Source organism: Erpetoichthys calabaricus, chromosome 11 (genome assembly GCF_900747795.2).
Source record: "Erpetoichthys calabaricus chromosome 11, fErpCal1.3, whole genome shotgun sequence".
NCBI classification, from domain to species: domain Eukaryota; kingdom Metazoa; phylum Chordata; class Cladistia; order Polypteriformes; family Polypteridae; genus Erpetoichthys; species Erpetoichthys calabaricus.
Genome location: NC_041404.2, coordinates 101172505 through 101188929, shown reverse-complemented (window position 1 = coordinate 101188929; position 16425 = coordinate 101172505). Strand labels below are relative to the sequence as shown.

General features: G+C 37.4%; 1 protein-coding gene across 1 annotated transcript in view; it reads right to left on the bottom strand.

Moving 5' to 3' along the window:
* Positions 1 to 2770: 2770 nt before the first annotated feature.
* The window catches only part of bcat2 (branched chain amino-acid transaminase 2, mitochondrial), a 322343-nt gene continuing 308688 nt past the window's right edge, over positions 2771 to 16425 (bottom strand). The window contains exons 9-11 of the mRNA XM_028813656.2: positions 14616 to 14756; positions 14339 to 14413; positions 2771 to 3879 (exon numbers count right to left, since the gene is read on the bottom strand). Coding sequence (XP_028669489.1) covers positions 3838 to 3879; positions 14339 to 14413; positions 14616 to 14756 — 258 coding nt within the window. The 3' untranslated portion in view covers positions 2771 to 3837. The remainder of the gene's footprint in view (positions 3880 to 14338; positions 14414 to 14615; positions 14757 to 16425) is intronic.

Here is a 16425-nt window from a genome sequence, read left to right as displayed (position 1 = left end):
ATCTAATATAAATACGTCCACATATGGTACATTAGATTATCCTACATTAGGTTGTATAGAGAGATACAGAATACCTCATTTCAAGGATAGTGGCAAGATTAAGGGTCTGCATACTAGAATGATCTCATCCTATTTAGAACACTTAGACAAAAGGCATTAATAACTGAAAAGCTTAATAGACTGAAAATATATAAATAAAGTTTTCCACTCACTGTGCATTAGGGAAATCCATAATGACCAGAAAACAGTAAATATGTTCAATTATTTAAAAGGGGTGATCAAAATAACCATAGGCCAGTAAGTCTAAAGAACATCATCACAGGCAAGTTAATGAAAAAAATTATTAAGGAAAAGATTAAGTAATATATGGCAAGTATAGGAGTTTTATAGAACAGTCTGTATGGGTTCAGACAGGGGAGGTTGTGTTTTGCTAACATGTTGGAATTATGCATGGTAATTCTGGCAGGCTAGCCATTCCTGTGAATATTCTCCACTTCCACAAATGTTCTCCATATGGTGATAATAACTCTCAGTGTAGCATATTGGAGTTCCAGTACCTTAAAAATGGTTTTGTAACACTTTGATGATTGCTTAGTTTCAATTGTTTTCATTTTTTCTCTAGAATTTTCTTTGATTAATTCACTGTGTTCTACAAGACACCTTGTGGTGAAAATGTCAAGGTAAGAGTCAATATATGGTGAGATTTAGATAAACAAAGATGGCTGCAATCATGTCTAGATTTGTTCAATCAGTTGAGTTTACCACACTTTAGTCAGCTGTTTAAGTGAAAAACTAAGGAATGGGAAATACAGGTGCCGAATAACTTGATTAGTTTAATATACTGTATTAAGAAACAATTTAGAAATAGTGTTATATATTTACTCTTTTTCCCTTTATCTAATGGTTTTTCTTGTAGGGTCCTATGGTGACCCTATTTTCCCCTTTATACTCTTTATTGTGTAGATCTTAATCAAATGCCTTAAATCCCCAAAATTTTGTTACTCTGTGATTAGGTACTTTAGCACTTTCTCCCCTCTTTCCTTCTACACCTGTAACCTCAGGGAATTAGACAGAGTAAAGGAACTGGCATTACACATTTAATTATGTATTATTCATAATATAAACCAAAAAAATAATAAGGAAACAGAATAAAATGTGAATTTTGAGAAACCATACCATAACCACCTAAGTAGCATTGCATCTTGCATCCAAAGGTAGCTTTTGGCTTCTCTTTAGTCTAGCTTACTTTTCTACCATGTGGCCTTTGAATGGAGGATTGAAACCGGCCACATGCCTATCTCAATATGGCTCCTTTAATAGAGATGTCTTCATCATGGACTTCTCTTCATTGCCAGATGGTGAGAGAGAGGTAAAGGAAAGATGAGCAACTTTATACCATTCTCATCACTAACCCTGAACCAATGGCTGTGGTACAGAATGGTCTCTGATTTAAAACCAATCATAAATAGCCATATTTGAGACCAATATAATTGGTTTACCTGTCCTTTCCTGTGCCATTTACCAGTGAAATCACTCAGGTACAACTCATCCCCCAATTGTTTTGTTTTGGCAGTTTATGGCCTTCCTGCAAGGAATGGCTTGTAGATTCATCAAAGACCAAACTCAGTCACCCTTGCCATATCAATTTAATACCTGTTCTGTTTCCACTGCCATAAATTTCACATCCCGAGTCAGTCCTAAAATCTTTGGAGGGGGAAGGATGGTGGTTAGGTAAACAACAAAGCACTGTTTTTCTTATCAATAATTAAAACATGCCTCCTGGAGCACTAATATTACATTTGCTAGATATATGCAACACTGTATCTAATATGATATTTTGTTTTAAGATCTGAAGACATTCATTGTGAAAAATACAAAAAAGAGAATATCACAAAGGAGCAAATATTTGTTTAGAGCACTGTAAATAAAAATCTCATTTTTAAATCGTATTTTTGGTAACACTAACATGTTGTCTCAGGAAACATAATGTACAATAAAATATTGTATACTACCAGTTATGAGAACTTGTTGATATAGAAATATTACACAAAACATAATATCTGTTCATCTACTGTAAAAACCTGCTTAATTCATTTGTAAGGTTACAGGAGCTAATGAAGGATTAGTTCATCCATTTTGCTCACACACACACACACACACACTGTATCTACTCATTTACACACTGTCAATACAGAGTCAACAATCAAACAATACAGAGTAAAGTGACCAGGCATGGATTGTACCATTCTGTTAATGATTACATTTCAGGTATTCCATGTGTTTTACTACTGTGAACATTTAATATTAATTTCTTTCTTATATGAGTCAGATAAAATATAACACTGTCCATAATCTTGATATTACAGGACAAATATCACCGTAAATGTATAGTTCTTTCAGGGGATTAGTATTTCTTGTTAATATTATTGTTCAAATTTGTCTTGAAAACCAAGAAAATCTGCCACAATTGACATTGTAAACTGTTCGAAAAAAACTGTTCCATAGAAATATTCACACATTAATATACAATGCTGGAAAAGTCCATAGCTAGATATGATTTTTTAATTTACTCTTGTTCTTGTAATTCTGTTTGTGTGATCTAGAAGTACCACCAAGAATTAGATTTTTTGCTTGGAATTATATCATGCAAATCTAGAGGTATATTTGAGCATACAATATATTACCTAATATTTTTTTTTTTACTTCTTTGTTCTGCTGTAAATTTCAGGAAAATAACTCTTAGTCTCAAACAATGAATCAATTACACACATTCAAATTTATAACAATCTATAGTTGTCTTTATTAGATCACAAATGCCCAGAATCCAAAGAATCAAAATAAAAGATGGAATATTTGGTCATTTTCTTTAATATACAATCCAGTAATTTTAGGAAAATACCAACAGTCAACAAGGTAGGATGTATTTACTTATTATTTATTGTTCTATCAATTGAAATGGACAGAAGAAAATAAGTTTATTTTTTTATTAACAGAACATTGTTCAAAGGATATTTTTTCAAAATGGCAAATGATTGAAATTTTTTTTTTCTTCCTTGTAACAAAGACAACTAGGACTGACTGGATGCACTCATAGTACTTTTTATTCAACCTCACCTACAATATGCTTGACCTTATTTTAAAAGAAATCAAAATACTGTTGCACTGAAAAAAATCACCTTTACACTGAAAAGATGAATGATTTTATATTGCAATTTATACTTATGTTGATTTGCATAGTAACAGTTACTCCACCAATGCATGTAATCCATGCATTATGTTTATATCCATTGCAGCAACAACACAAAAATGAAAGAGAAGGCATCAAAATCGGACTATACAGCAGCAAAAATACATATCACTGGTGTAAAAAGACAACCATAGTTAAAAAAGGTGCTTCACAGTTAAAAAAATCTTGCTTATTTGTTCACAGCAAGAGGGAATTAATTAGTTCAAACATTAAATACACAATTATGCCAGTGTTGCAGGATGTCTTTAGTTGTGTTTTTTTTTAAACAAGCCATTCTTACTAGACTGCTGATATGGGAAACATAGAACTAAATTAATTGACTTTTCACAACAGTCACAAAAATATGTACAGTACATACATATGTATATGTATTTATATGGAACATGTATATTAGGAAACCATATAACTGAAAGTTGAACAAAGAAATCATTGTCTACATATTAACACTATCTGCACAAACTTCTTGAAAACACTTGCACACAAAGTAGATGTACTATTAATAAAATCTAGGAAGAACTAAAAACAAGCATTAATCATTAAGTTGATGAAGAAAAGGTCCAAATGGTAACTGGGTCATTCAAAGAAGGCAGTCAGATGACAAGATGCGTCCATTCACTATGTGTACGTCCATACTGTGTGGTGGAGGAAAGCAAAATGCAAAAAGAAAAAAAGTAAAGTTAGAAATGTTCAGGTTAGGACAGCTGGCAAAACAATTGTATTGGGGAAAAAAACAATATTTTTCTTTAAAGTTTTTGATTTACACATTTTTGCACATTTTCTTTTTCAACTTGAGATGTTAAGTATACATGTATGCATCTAATTTAATTTTGTATTAAAAACTAAAATGTAAAATTAAATAGGGAGGGTAAACTAATTAACACTACTGTACTGATATATTATTGTTAACTAGTAGTGTCTGGTATCAACTTGGCTAAACCCTTACAGAGTGTGCAGTCACAAAGGATGCAAGTAGACATTCATGATCATTAAATATTTAAAAAAAAAAAAAAAAAAAAAAAAAAATCTATTTTTTTGGTAACTATTTGCAAAATAGTTCTATTAATGTACAGATTTGTGGATTATTTTATGTTTAGTTATGTACAGAGTAGAAAGAGCCACATTAACAGGATAGCGCTATACAATCCAAATTAACATCAGTTGAAAAAAGCTTTGTAGAGATATTACAAACATGTAAATTAATTTTCCCCCGATGATTGCAAGCTGTCCAGGCAGAAATGCAGCCTCAAATCATTATGCCCCCTTCACTGTACTTCATCATTCAGATGATATTGCCCTTTTTTTACGCCATTGGTACTGCTGCATCTTCTTCTTGAAAGATATAACAATAGTTTAATCAGTTAACAAAACATTTTTCCAATAGTGCTATGGAATGTCAAGGTGGTGTTTACCAAACTTCACAATGAGACAGAAAAAAAGTTATGATTTTTTTTTTTCTAGAACGCATTCCATAAATTAAACACCCACAACTGCTCCAGTGTAGATGATTTCTGTTATACATGGGTAGAGCAACTAATTATTCATAATCCACAAGCATCTTGCCAGTGCACACCCCCAACCTCTCACAGGTGATGGTATTATATATCGGCGATGTTTTGAAATGACACTGTGAAATTTTAATACATTGTACAGCCCTTGTTAATAGGCCATGATATTTGATTAACACTGAGTTTGTGCAGACATTTTATATGTTCTCACACATGCTCTTTGGAGGGTCTCTTTTCAGGCTCATCAGCGGTAAGCAATACTATCCCCAGAACCCCAGGGGACACGATCGCTAACTCTTATGTCTCTTGTTCTACTAACAGCTCCAAGAAGATGCCCATTAACAGCAAGTGACTCTAGCCCTTCCGATCCATTACCTATAAAAGCAGAGTGCTCCTGGAAAAAGGAATCTCAGGAGGATGAGACACCTGCCTGATGGAGCTCTGACCCTGAATTCAGCCTGCTCTTTAGAGCAATTTATCTGCTTTTTTAGATTGCTTTTGTTCCTTATTGCTCCGTAATGCACCTGTTATTTTGACATGCTTTTTATTTTGAGTAAATGGGGTGGCCCAGTTGGCATCCCAACATTTCATCTGGAGTCTTGTATAACCCACAGTCGATGACATGGTGCTGTGTGTCAATGTTTATTTTGATAAAGAATACTGCAGAATCTGAGGAAAAAAACAGACAGCCAACAAGCAACAACTATTGATTTTTCCATGGCCACTTGAAAAGAATCCAAAACTCTTGCTTTTCACTACATCTAAGGGTGAAAAAAGTAAAAGGAACTAAAGAAAATTGTATTTAGATGCTACTCTATTGAAGCTGAATACAAGAAAAGCATCACTAATTAATTCATGGTCACCTGCAACACATTATGACATCTTACAATACATTTAATCCAAGTCACTGCAATATTTTCCAAACTACTCATGATGGTGCTTTTAGCAGCCAGCGGATTATACTTGAGTGGGAAAAAATGAAGTCCATTAGTTTGTAAAGGAGCAGTAACCACTGAAATTATTTTTTCTTATTCGAACTGGAGAACTGTGAGCCAAAACAGTAGCACTGGAACAGTGGAAACAGGTGTCTTTCGGGGTCACACTGTATATAACATCTGTTAAAGTGGTCATTTTGACATTTAAACTGAATCCAAATTTATTTAACCCCTCACTTCATTTCTCTTATATTTGAAGTTATGCAAATTATCTAAAGAATATTCTTTTGTTTTGTAACTTTGATGGGATGTGTTATCTTGTGTGATTCTCCAAAAATAGCTGCTTTATGTAGGGAATACCAGTTTACCTGTGGTTTTTATTTTAGGAGATAATAAAGTGTCATAATCTTGAGGTGTCTGACAGTCGTAAGAAGAGTCTAGGGTTTATCAGAGTAGTGAGTGTTGCTGGCAGCCATACCTACTAATACATCTGTCTGGGCTTTTAGTGATCTGTAAACAACTGTTACTGCACTATGAAGTGAGAACCATCTCACCCCATATGTGGAGGAAAAAAAACTTCCAGCTGTTTCTGTAATCCATGAAGTTGAATGACTCTAACAGCAAAGGTGGTGCTTCTTCTTCTTTCGGCTGCTCCCATTACAGGTTGCCACAGCAGATCACCATCTTCCATATATTTCTGTCCTCTGCATCTTGTTCTGTTACACCCATCACCTGCATGTCCTCTCTTACCACCTCCATAATCCTTCCCTTAGGCCTTCCTCTTTTCCTCTTCCCTGACAGCTCTATCCTTAACATCCTTTTCCCAATATACCCAGCATCTCTCCTCTGCACATGTCCAAACCAACGCAATCTTGCCACCCTGACTTTGTCTCCCAACCATCCAACATGAGCTGACCCTCTAATGTACTCATTTCTAATCCTATCCATCCTCGTCACACCCAGTGCAAATCTTAGCATCTTTAACTTTGCTACCTCCAGCTCTGTCTCCTGCTTTCCAGTCAGTGCCACCGTCTCCAACCCATATAACATAGCTGGTCTCACTAACGTCCTGTAGACCTTCCCTTTCACTCTTGCTGATACCCATTTGTCACAAATTACTCCTGACACTCTTCTCCATCTATTCCACCCTGCCTGCACTCTCTGTATTCTGTCTTGTTCCTACTGACCTTCATTCCTCTCCTCTCTAGAGCATATCTCCACCACTCCAGGGTCTCCTAAACCTGCTCCCTACTATCACTAGAGATCATGGTTACATCTATGTATATATGTATGTATCTATCTATCATAGTCCACGGGGACTCCTGTTTAATCTCATCTGTCAACCTGTCCATCACCATTGCAAATAAGAAAGGGCTCAGAGCCGATCCCTGATGTAATCCCACTTCCACCTTGAATGCATCCGTCACTCCTACCATAGACCTTACCACTGTTACACTTCCCTCGTACATATCCTGTACAACTCTTATGTACTTCTGTGCCACTCCCGACTTCTTCATACAATACCACAACTCCTCTCGAGTCACCCTGTCATATGCTTTCTCCAGGTCCACAAAGGCGCAATGCAACTCCATCTGGCCTTCTCTATAGTTCTCCATCAACATCCTCAGAGCAAACATCGCATCTGTCGTTCATGATACCATACTGCTGCTCACTAATCATCACCTCACTTCTTAACCTAGCTTCCACTACTTTTTCCCATAACTTCATGCTGTGGATCATCAATTTTATCCCCCTGTAGTTACTACAGTCCTGCACATCCCCCTTATTCTTAAATATCGGCACCAATACACTTCTTCTCCATTCCTCAGGCATCCTCTCACTTTCCAAGATTCCCTTAAACAATCTGGTTAAAAACTCCACTACCATCTCTCCTAAACACCTCCATGCTTCCACAGGTATGTTATCTATAAAATCTTATATAGTTTTTGCCGATATAACTATTTTCTTCGAGTTTCTAAAAATGTTTTACCTTGTTGTTGTCTATATATATGTTGGAGGACGGCCGGGTCCATGCCCCTTCGGTATATGTTCAGGTGGAGCAGCCATGGACTTTGCAATACCTCCCCCTCGGGCGCATATATATCGCCTTTTGTTACACTGACATCCCAGATGGGACTCTCCACCTGTTAAAAGGCAGGGACCCTTTGAAAAATAATTTGTGTAACGACAAGGTAAGTCCGAGTCCACTGCCGACCAACGAAACTAACTTCTTGTCAGTTGTACGGGACCAGGAGGATGTCCTCTAACCCGTACAGACCTTATTCCAGGTCTTGGGGCTACTGCAGGAGAAGAAGGTCGGCATGCTGTTAGGAACAATTCTGGGCTGGCCGAAGCGGCACGACACTGGATTCCCCAGCCTGTGTGATGTGGTGGTACAGGTAAGTGACGCCTGTGCTGTACAAGAAAGGGGAGGGCAGAGTGAAAAGGCAGAGGTATTGGTCAGGTCTGCTTGCACAGTAGCCCCACCTCCAACAAGAGACGCAGCTGTGATGACTGATAGCGCGGCAGAGGAATGTGCAGGGAGGCAGCTGATAGATATCTGCTGCCAAACAGCCTTGACCAGACTGCTGGCACCAGTCTCGCAGGCGTCTAAAGGGGCGCAGATGGCACGGCGTCTTTCTTCTTCCCATAAGGGGACTCAGACTGCCGGTGCGCCCCAGAGCAAGAGGACCACCCGGAAAAGGAAGACGGGGACTCCTAACAGTGCGCAGTGTGAGCCCATCTGCTCAGAGGCAGGGGAGGGCTGTGCTGCAAAGGGGCAGAGACGCCAGGTGCCCTCAGCTGAGCGGACTAAGGGGCAGGAGATTCCTTCCTGCTTCTGGTCCCGCAGAGGTTGAAGCTGAGAGAGGGGCAATGTGGCGGACCCCAACCTGGACGCCCCTTTGGTATATGTTCAGGGGGAGCAGCCATGGACTTTGCAATACCTCTCCCTGGACGCCAGATGGCAACTCCCCTGGGTTGGAGCGGTGACTCGGTTTCCCGCATTGGCTCCATGGGAACTGGAGTTTGGTGCAGCCCTGTTGGGTCCCACAGGCGCTGCCAGGGGGTGCTACAGCTGGGACTCCTGAGCCCTTCTGGGCAGTGTTTTCGTCATACCCAGAAGTGCAGCCGGAACTCGGCAATCAAGCACCTGGAGCACTTCCGGGTGGACCATAAAAGGGGCCAGCAGCCACCACTCTGGAAGCCTGAGTCGGGAGGAGGAGGACTACGTTTGCCGGGAGGAGTGGTGGTGCAAATACTGTGCGTGTTTTATTGTGGTCTGCTTTGGGACTGTGTAGTGCCTGTGTGACAGGGGGAAGACGTGCCCCCCAGGTGAAGAAAAATAAAAGTTTATTTGGCTTTTATAAGTGCCTCTGGTGTGAGTCTGTGTCAGGTCAGGCGCATATATATCGCCTTTTGTTACAATATATATTAAGCTGCTTGTTATTGCTAATATCTGTGGAGTAAGTCATACTCAAAATAAAGATGTTTTTATTTAAGTAGTTTCTAGCTATTCTGAGAATGTGCATTTCTGACAAAAATTTGTCAGTCAGGTAAATTCCATAAGCTGCTTTGACAATTTTAAGTTGTTTCAAAGACATTTAATTTCATTTAAAAAATGTGAATTTGACATTTAATTTTGTGCAACAAAATCTGAAATTTGAATTACCCCTTTAATCTCTCCTTCACCTTGCATGTGAGTAACTTGCATGTGAGTGCTGCATTTTATCAGGCAGTATTTGACTGCCTAATTAACGTATATATTTTTACAACACTGCTAAATCTCATACTGTTAAACATGCTGTAAGCAAAACAATTCTTTTCTATGTTTTTCACTTCAAGCCATAAATATAACTTTAGCTAATTTTCTGGATAGTTATTAATTCACATTTTACATTTTTTTGTGTATATGAATACACTTTTTTGATTTTGTAGAATCATGTTTTTTTTCTGTGCAGAATCTCCTGTTTTTTCACTGATTTTGTTTTTATAGATTAGTCCATTGTTGGAAATAAAAGCCACATTGTTCCAAATGTGCAGTAATAACAAAACATAAACTTATTTTATCCTTTCATTGTTTAAGGAACAAATTAGCCACTGTGAAAAATCAAAGAATGCCAAAGATGTTAAACTTCCTAGAGTGTGACAGGGAGAGGTTGCTTGTCAATAAGCAAAATGAGCAGTGCAAATATATGAACACAAGGGATCAAAAATAAATCAAGGTCAAAGTAAGAAAAAAGGTCAATAATAAAAAGTTAAATAAAACTTTAACATCAACAAGAACAGCACTAACCAGAACTGAAGTGAAAGGGATTGTAAAATTTTCTTAACCACAATAGTTAAGAGGTTTTTACGTGAACAAAGCCACCTTGACACAACTAGGAGCAACAGAATCCCAAAATTGGTGCCACACATGTAATAAGCCAAATGCTATTATGAAATAAAAATGTTATATTTAAAATTGACTCTTTTCCAAAAAATTTAATAATAAAAAAAATTGGCCAAAAATGTTCCATATGACACAAAACTAAAAAACAACTGTTAGAGCTGAGTAAGTCTAGCAAGATACATCCCTCAAAGTGGATTTGAAATCATACAGTATGATATATATATTTGTTGTCCTGACACATGGACAATTGAGCTGGAATTATGTATTTACAGTACTCCAATTATGCTTATACAGCAATAATCCTCGCCAAATTAGAGGGATGGGGATGAGTATAAGATAGATGGTTATGTATTATTTATGAAAGATATACAAAACTGGCCAATGAGTCGCCATTTATGTAAAACAGCATTTCAATACATGTCTTCTTCAGCTGGATAATGAGCCACCTCTAAATAATGATATTTAGATTTGAATAGAAAGTACAGTGATCCCTCGCTATATCGCGCTTCGCCTTTCACGGCTTCACTCTATCGTGGATTTTATATGTAAGCATATTTAAATATATATCGCGGATTTTTTGCTGGTTCGCGGATTTCTGAGGACAATGGGTCTTTTAATTTCTGGTACATGCTTCCTCAGTTGGTTTGCTCAGTTGATTTCATACAAGGGACGCTATTGGCAGATGGCTGAGAAGCTACCCAACTTACTTTTCTTTCTCTCTCTCTCTCTCTCTCTTGCGCTGACTTTCTCTGATCCTGACGTAGGGGGTGTGAGCAGGGGGACTGTTCGCACACCTAGACGCTACGGACGCTCGTCTAAAAATGCTGAAAGATTATCTTCACGTTGCTACCTTCTGTGTGCAGCTGCTTCCTGAAGCGACATGCTGCACGGTGCTTCGCATACGTAAAAGCTTAAAGGGCACGTATTGATTTTTCACTGTTTGTTTTCCTCTGTCTCTCTCTCTCTCTCTCCCTGCTCCTGACGGAGGGGGTGTGAGCTGCCGCCTTCAACAGCTTTGTACCGGCGGTGCTTCGCATACTTAAAAGCCAAACAGCCCTATTGATTTGTTTGGTTTTCTCTCACTTTCTGACATTCAGTGCTCCTGACGCGCACTCCTTTGAAGAGATATGTTTGCATTCTTTTAATTGTGAGACAGAACTGTCATCTCTGTCTTGTCATGGAGCACAGTTTAAACTTTTGAAAAAGAGACAAATGTTTGTTTACAGTGTTTGAATAACGTTCCTGTCTCTCTACAACCACCTGTGTTTCTGCGCAAATCTGTGACCCAAGCATGACAATATAAAAATAACCATATAAACATATGGTTTCTACTTCGCGGATTTTCTTATTTCGCGGGTGGCTCTGGAACGCAACCCCCGCGATGGAGGAGGGATTACTGTATTAAGAATACAGACCTAAAATTGGCAGTGGGTTCAACGTCATATTAAAAGGAGTTTCCCTAAGTGATCAGTACTGGTGCTGCAGGTCTTAATAAACGATTTGGATAAGAATATGAATAAAAAGCTGATTAAGTTTGCAGATGAGACCAAACAAGGCTGAATGTTATATAATCTAGAATCAGCTAAATCTACACAGAGAGACCGGGACAAAATACAGTGATGGGTAGATTTGTGATGGATGAAATTTAACGTAAATAAATGTACTGCAGATATGACCAAAAGTATTGGTACCCTTCAACTATTTAAAACAGAATCACAATTTTAAGTGAAATAAGTTAAAACTGACAAATGTAATTGGTATCCAACGTTTTTATTTAATATTTCAAACAGAAGAAACTTTGCTTTTGACTTAGGACTTAGCATATTATTTTAAAAAAATGAAAGGAAAGTTTAATGAAAAAAATATTGGGAACCCTAAGAAGTTAAAAGACATACGTAACTGGACTGTAGTGATATCTCAAGCAGACAAATTACTCCAATTAGCATCATTGGTGTCTTCAATCTTACAGTTACTTTGTTTATTTGAATGGAGCATAGTATTCATTCTGCTGAGCTGTGTCACTGTGTATATCATACTGAGCATGGAATACAGAAGGAAAAGAAGGGAGTTGTCTGAGGAGGAAAGGAAGAGTGTAACAGCCAAATTTCATTTAGATAAATGCTAGAAGACCATCTCCAAAGGGTTTCATGTTCTTGTGTCAAAGGTAGCTAATATTATCAAGAAGTACAAGGTCCATGGCTCCATAGTCAGCCTCGGTAGACATGGTTGCAAGAGGAACACTGAACCTAGACTGAACAGAAAGATAGTTTGAATGGTGGCTAAAGAACCAAAGAAAACATCAAACTGAACAGAAAAAATCAGGGTACAACAGTTTCAAGTCATACCATCTGTCACTGTCTGAATGAAAGTGGGCTCCATGTTAGAAGACCCAGGAACATTCCAATTCCGAAAGTCAGACTAGAGTAGAATAGAGTTTTCTAAAATCCATGTTGACAAACCTGAGTCCTTCTGGTAGAATGTTCTTTGGACAGATGAAAGTAAATTAGAGCTTTTTTCTAAATCATAGCAGCTCTTTATTCACAGAAGACAAAGTGATGCTTACAAAGATAAAAATATCATCAGTATTGTGAAACAAGGAAGAAGCTCATTAATGTTATGGCGTTGCTGTGCAAAATCTGTGTAGGGCACAATGAAATAAAAAAAACTATCAGAGCACTCAGGAGTGAAACATATTGCCAAGTGTCAGAAACCTAAGAAAACTGAAACAGTTTGGTCAAGAAGAGTGGGCGAAATTGCTAGTTAAGATTGGAAAAAGATACAGAAAGCACTTGGTTACAGATATTGACCCAAAAAAACTATTAGGGATCTAATAATTTTGACTATGTAATTTTCATTTTGTCCAAGTCCTAAATCAAATTCAAAGTCTGCTCTATAGAATAAAGAATCATGGATGCCAATTACTTTTGTCTGTTTAAACTTAATTCAAAGAATATCATTATTTCTGTTTTAACAGTGAAAAGGCACCAGTATTTTCATCTATATCTGTACATAGGAAGTAAAAAGTTATACATATTTCAATACACAAGGAGAGGTCTGAAATGTCTTGCCCTATGAGAATGACCCATGAAAAAACAGTGAACTCGTTACTGCCTGCAGCAGTGCACAGAAGCCATTAATAATGCTAAGAGGATGGAGGGTTATATAGCATTAAATGTAGAGTGCAAGTCAAGGGAGGTTATGTTTAACATATATAAAACACTATTGAGGCCTAACCGGGAGTACCTTGTACAGTTTTGAAGATTAAGAAGTCACATGATAGAATGTGTAAATTTATTAAGCAAATTAGTACAGTGGATCCCAGTTCCTACTTTATCAACTTGTTAAAATCAAATTTTCTGCCTACTTCCGAAAAGTAGTTCTTCACAATGTATCAGAGACACATGAAATTACCAAGTAAGTTACCAAGAAGTGTGGTAGTGAGTGGTATTTCAGGTACTTTCAAAACCTGACTTAATTTAATTTTGAAAAAATTAAGAATTAGCAATGTTATTTTGAAAAAAATTGGTAAAATGAATTGGCAGTCTTTTTGTCCTAAATAGTCTGGCACAGTGGCGCAGTGGAAGCGCTGTTGCCTCATAGTAAGTATACCTGGGTTCGCTTCCCGGGTCCAACCTGTGTGGAGTTTGCATGTTCTCTCCGTGTCTGCGTGGGTTTCCTCCGGGTGCTCCAGTTTCCTCCCACAGTCCAAAGACATGCAGGTTAGGTGCACTGGCGATCCTAAATTGTCCCTAGTGTGTGCTTGGTGTGTGGGTGTGCCCTGCCTGGGGATTTGTTCCTGCCTTGCACCCGGTGTTGGCTGGGATTGGCTCCAGCAGACCCCCGTGACCCTGTGTTAGGATGATGCGGGTTGGATAATGGATGGATAGTTAGTCTGCAGTAATAAAAACTTTTCTAATATGCCCATTTATGATATGCAACAGCATTACCCATCATTAACATTCACAGCCCAGACTTCCAGAAGTAACTCTGCTAGTCTTTTCTGGTTTAACAATTATAAATATTTTAAAGAATAAAATTTTTCAAACTGCAATACTATTGAAATTTACACTTTGGTGGTATTCTTTTTTTCTGATGCAGGGTGGGGCTTTTTGGCCCTGTGACAATGCCACAATACCAAGGAAAGCCCAAATTAGGCAGATAAAAACGGACTGAACTGCCTATCAAGACTAAACACGGTGAATAATATATTTTTTTAAAAGCAGGGCTATATTTAAGACTACATGGAATAAAGATAAGTTACCTGTATGTCAGTTAGTTCTTTCAAGAATCTTTTAGCAAGCTTTGGACCATTCTCCATTGTGGGAATATGATAGTTCTGTAGGTAAAAACAAGGTTTAATGTGCAGACTAGTCATGTACAGTAACGAAGTATATAGAGACACAAGATGATGGAGGAAAAAAAGAAATGGAGATAGAAAGAAACAAAAAGAAAATTAGGTCAAAGATTTCAGACAATTATACTCGGACAAATAAAGAAATTTATATTTGTTAACAAGCTAATGGAAAAATGTAACTAACCTCTCCTTCATATAGTATTCTTCCAACAGGACACACCACACATGCAGTACCAGACCCAAAAACCTCCTTAACATATCCATTTTTGAGGGCAGTCAAGAATTCTGACATGGTCACTTTTCGTTCCTGGACAGAAAATTCACCCTTAGAAGAAACAAAGATTTTGACAGAAAAGAATAAGGTTATATTTAAAGAGAAACAAAACTCTCCACTTTCTATCCATTTCCTGACCATGATGCAGATCTGGTATTGTTCATTTGTGATATGAGTGATGTGTTATAGCATAATTTACATCACTTCACTTCTATAAATCTATAAAGTCCTATAAATCGGTTTTGTCAAACAGTGACAATATAAGACCCTACAAATGATGTAAACCCAATACAGTTTTTCTGACTTGATTTTAGACAACTTGATTCTAAGCCTTGCACAGGCAAAATCGACGGCTTCATCTATGTTTTGTCTATGTACAACATGCTTATCCCTGGTTACCCAAATTTATCATTTATGATTAATTGGTACAGAACCCACAGCACCTTTGTTACAGAAGACAATGTTTTACCAGGACTACTCCAAAGGTGCAACATCCAACAAATCAACCAGTTTTAAAGAGGCTTCAAGTGTTTGGCATCTTTCTTCCAGTTGTAACATCTCCACATTATGGGCATTATATTAATGAACTTACATAGGTACTACAGATGGTGGCCAATTCTACGGCAGAGTCAAGTACTGAAATCAGTGCTGAACTAGCTGCACTGAGGACTGCTGCTCTTCACAATTGAACTGCTAGGGATTTTTACTAGCAGGTCAAGGGACACCTGTGTTAGGCAGTCACTAATGTACTTATAATCCTGATTTTTCTTCAAATCCAACCTCTATGGCTGACCTCATTCATCATGCAACAGGTGATTTAAGCAACCTTTATGTATTTAATGTATTTATTTCTAGAAGAATAGCGATTATTGGTTAACAGAATAGCACCTCACTTGGGGTGAAACATTATGTAATTCTTTTTGGTTACTGTGTTGATGTGGTAACAAAACAATATAATTTAACACTTTTATATAAAAAGAAAAAATTTTTTCCTAATAACCACCTGTGTATCCAATAAACACCCTTTGGCCTTAGAAGTTTCATGTAAGACAATAATATAATTTAACACTTTGATGTAAGTAAACTGTCTATTAGGATGTTTCAACCCTTTGATGAGTTATTGTTTATTCAAAGGATCTCCCTTCGCAGCTTAAGGAATGCAACAGCAATATAATTCTAACTGATTTATGTGCAAATGTACATAGCAATGTCTTTATCTAGTCAAATTCCTTTTATAACAACTTTCTCTTTGGAAAGGGATTTTGAGTCTGGTTGTATGCCCAGCATCCAGAACGTTCTGATTAAAATATAAAGTTGGTCCAATTGGTTGTTGTAATATCTTGTTTTAAAATAATTTGACAGAACCCTATTTTACTGGGAATTCCACTACTGGCACAATCAGACAGGATCCTCAACAGTTGACCCGAAAGACCCCACCACTCTGTCGATGGACAATGGCCAGCCTGTAGACAAATGATGTAATAGAGCCTTTTATAAATATTTTCTTTATTGTTCTCCTCTTAATAGATTGTTTTAAAGAGATCCACTGGGTATACTGTGGAAGTAAAAGGAATAGATGGAACACATATTCATTAAACTAGGGAATTCATACAGTCAGAAATCAACTTATAATTGCAAATGTTTAAATATTTCCTTATCTAAATCTACAGACTAAGCAATAAACATATAAATCTATAGAGTATAAGGAATGGCAAGTAGC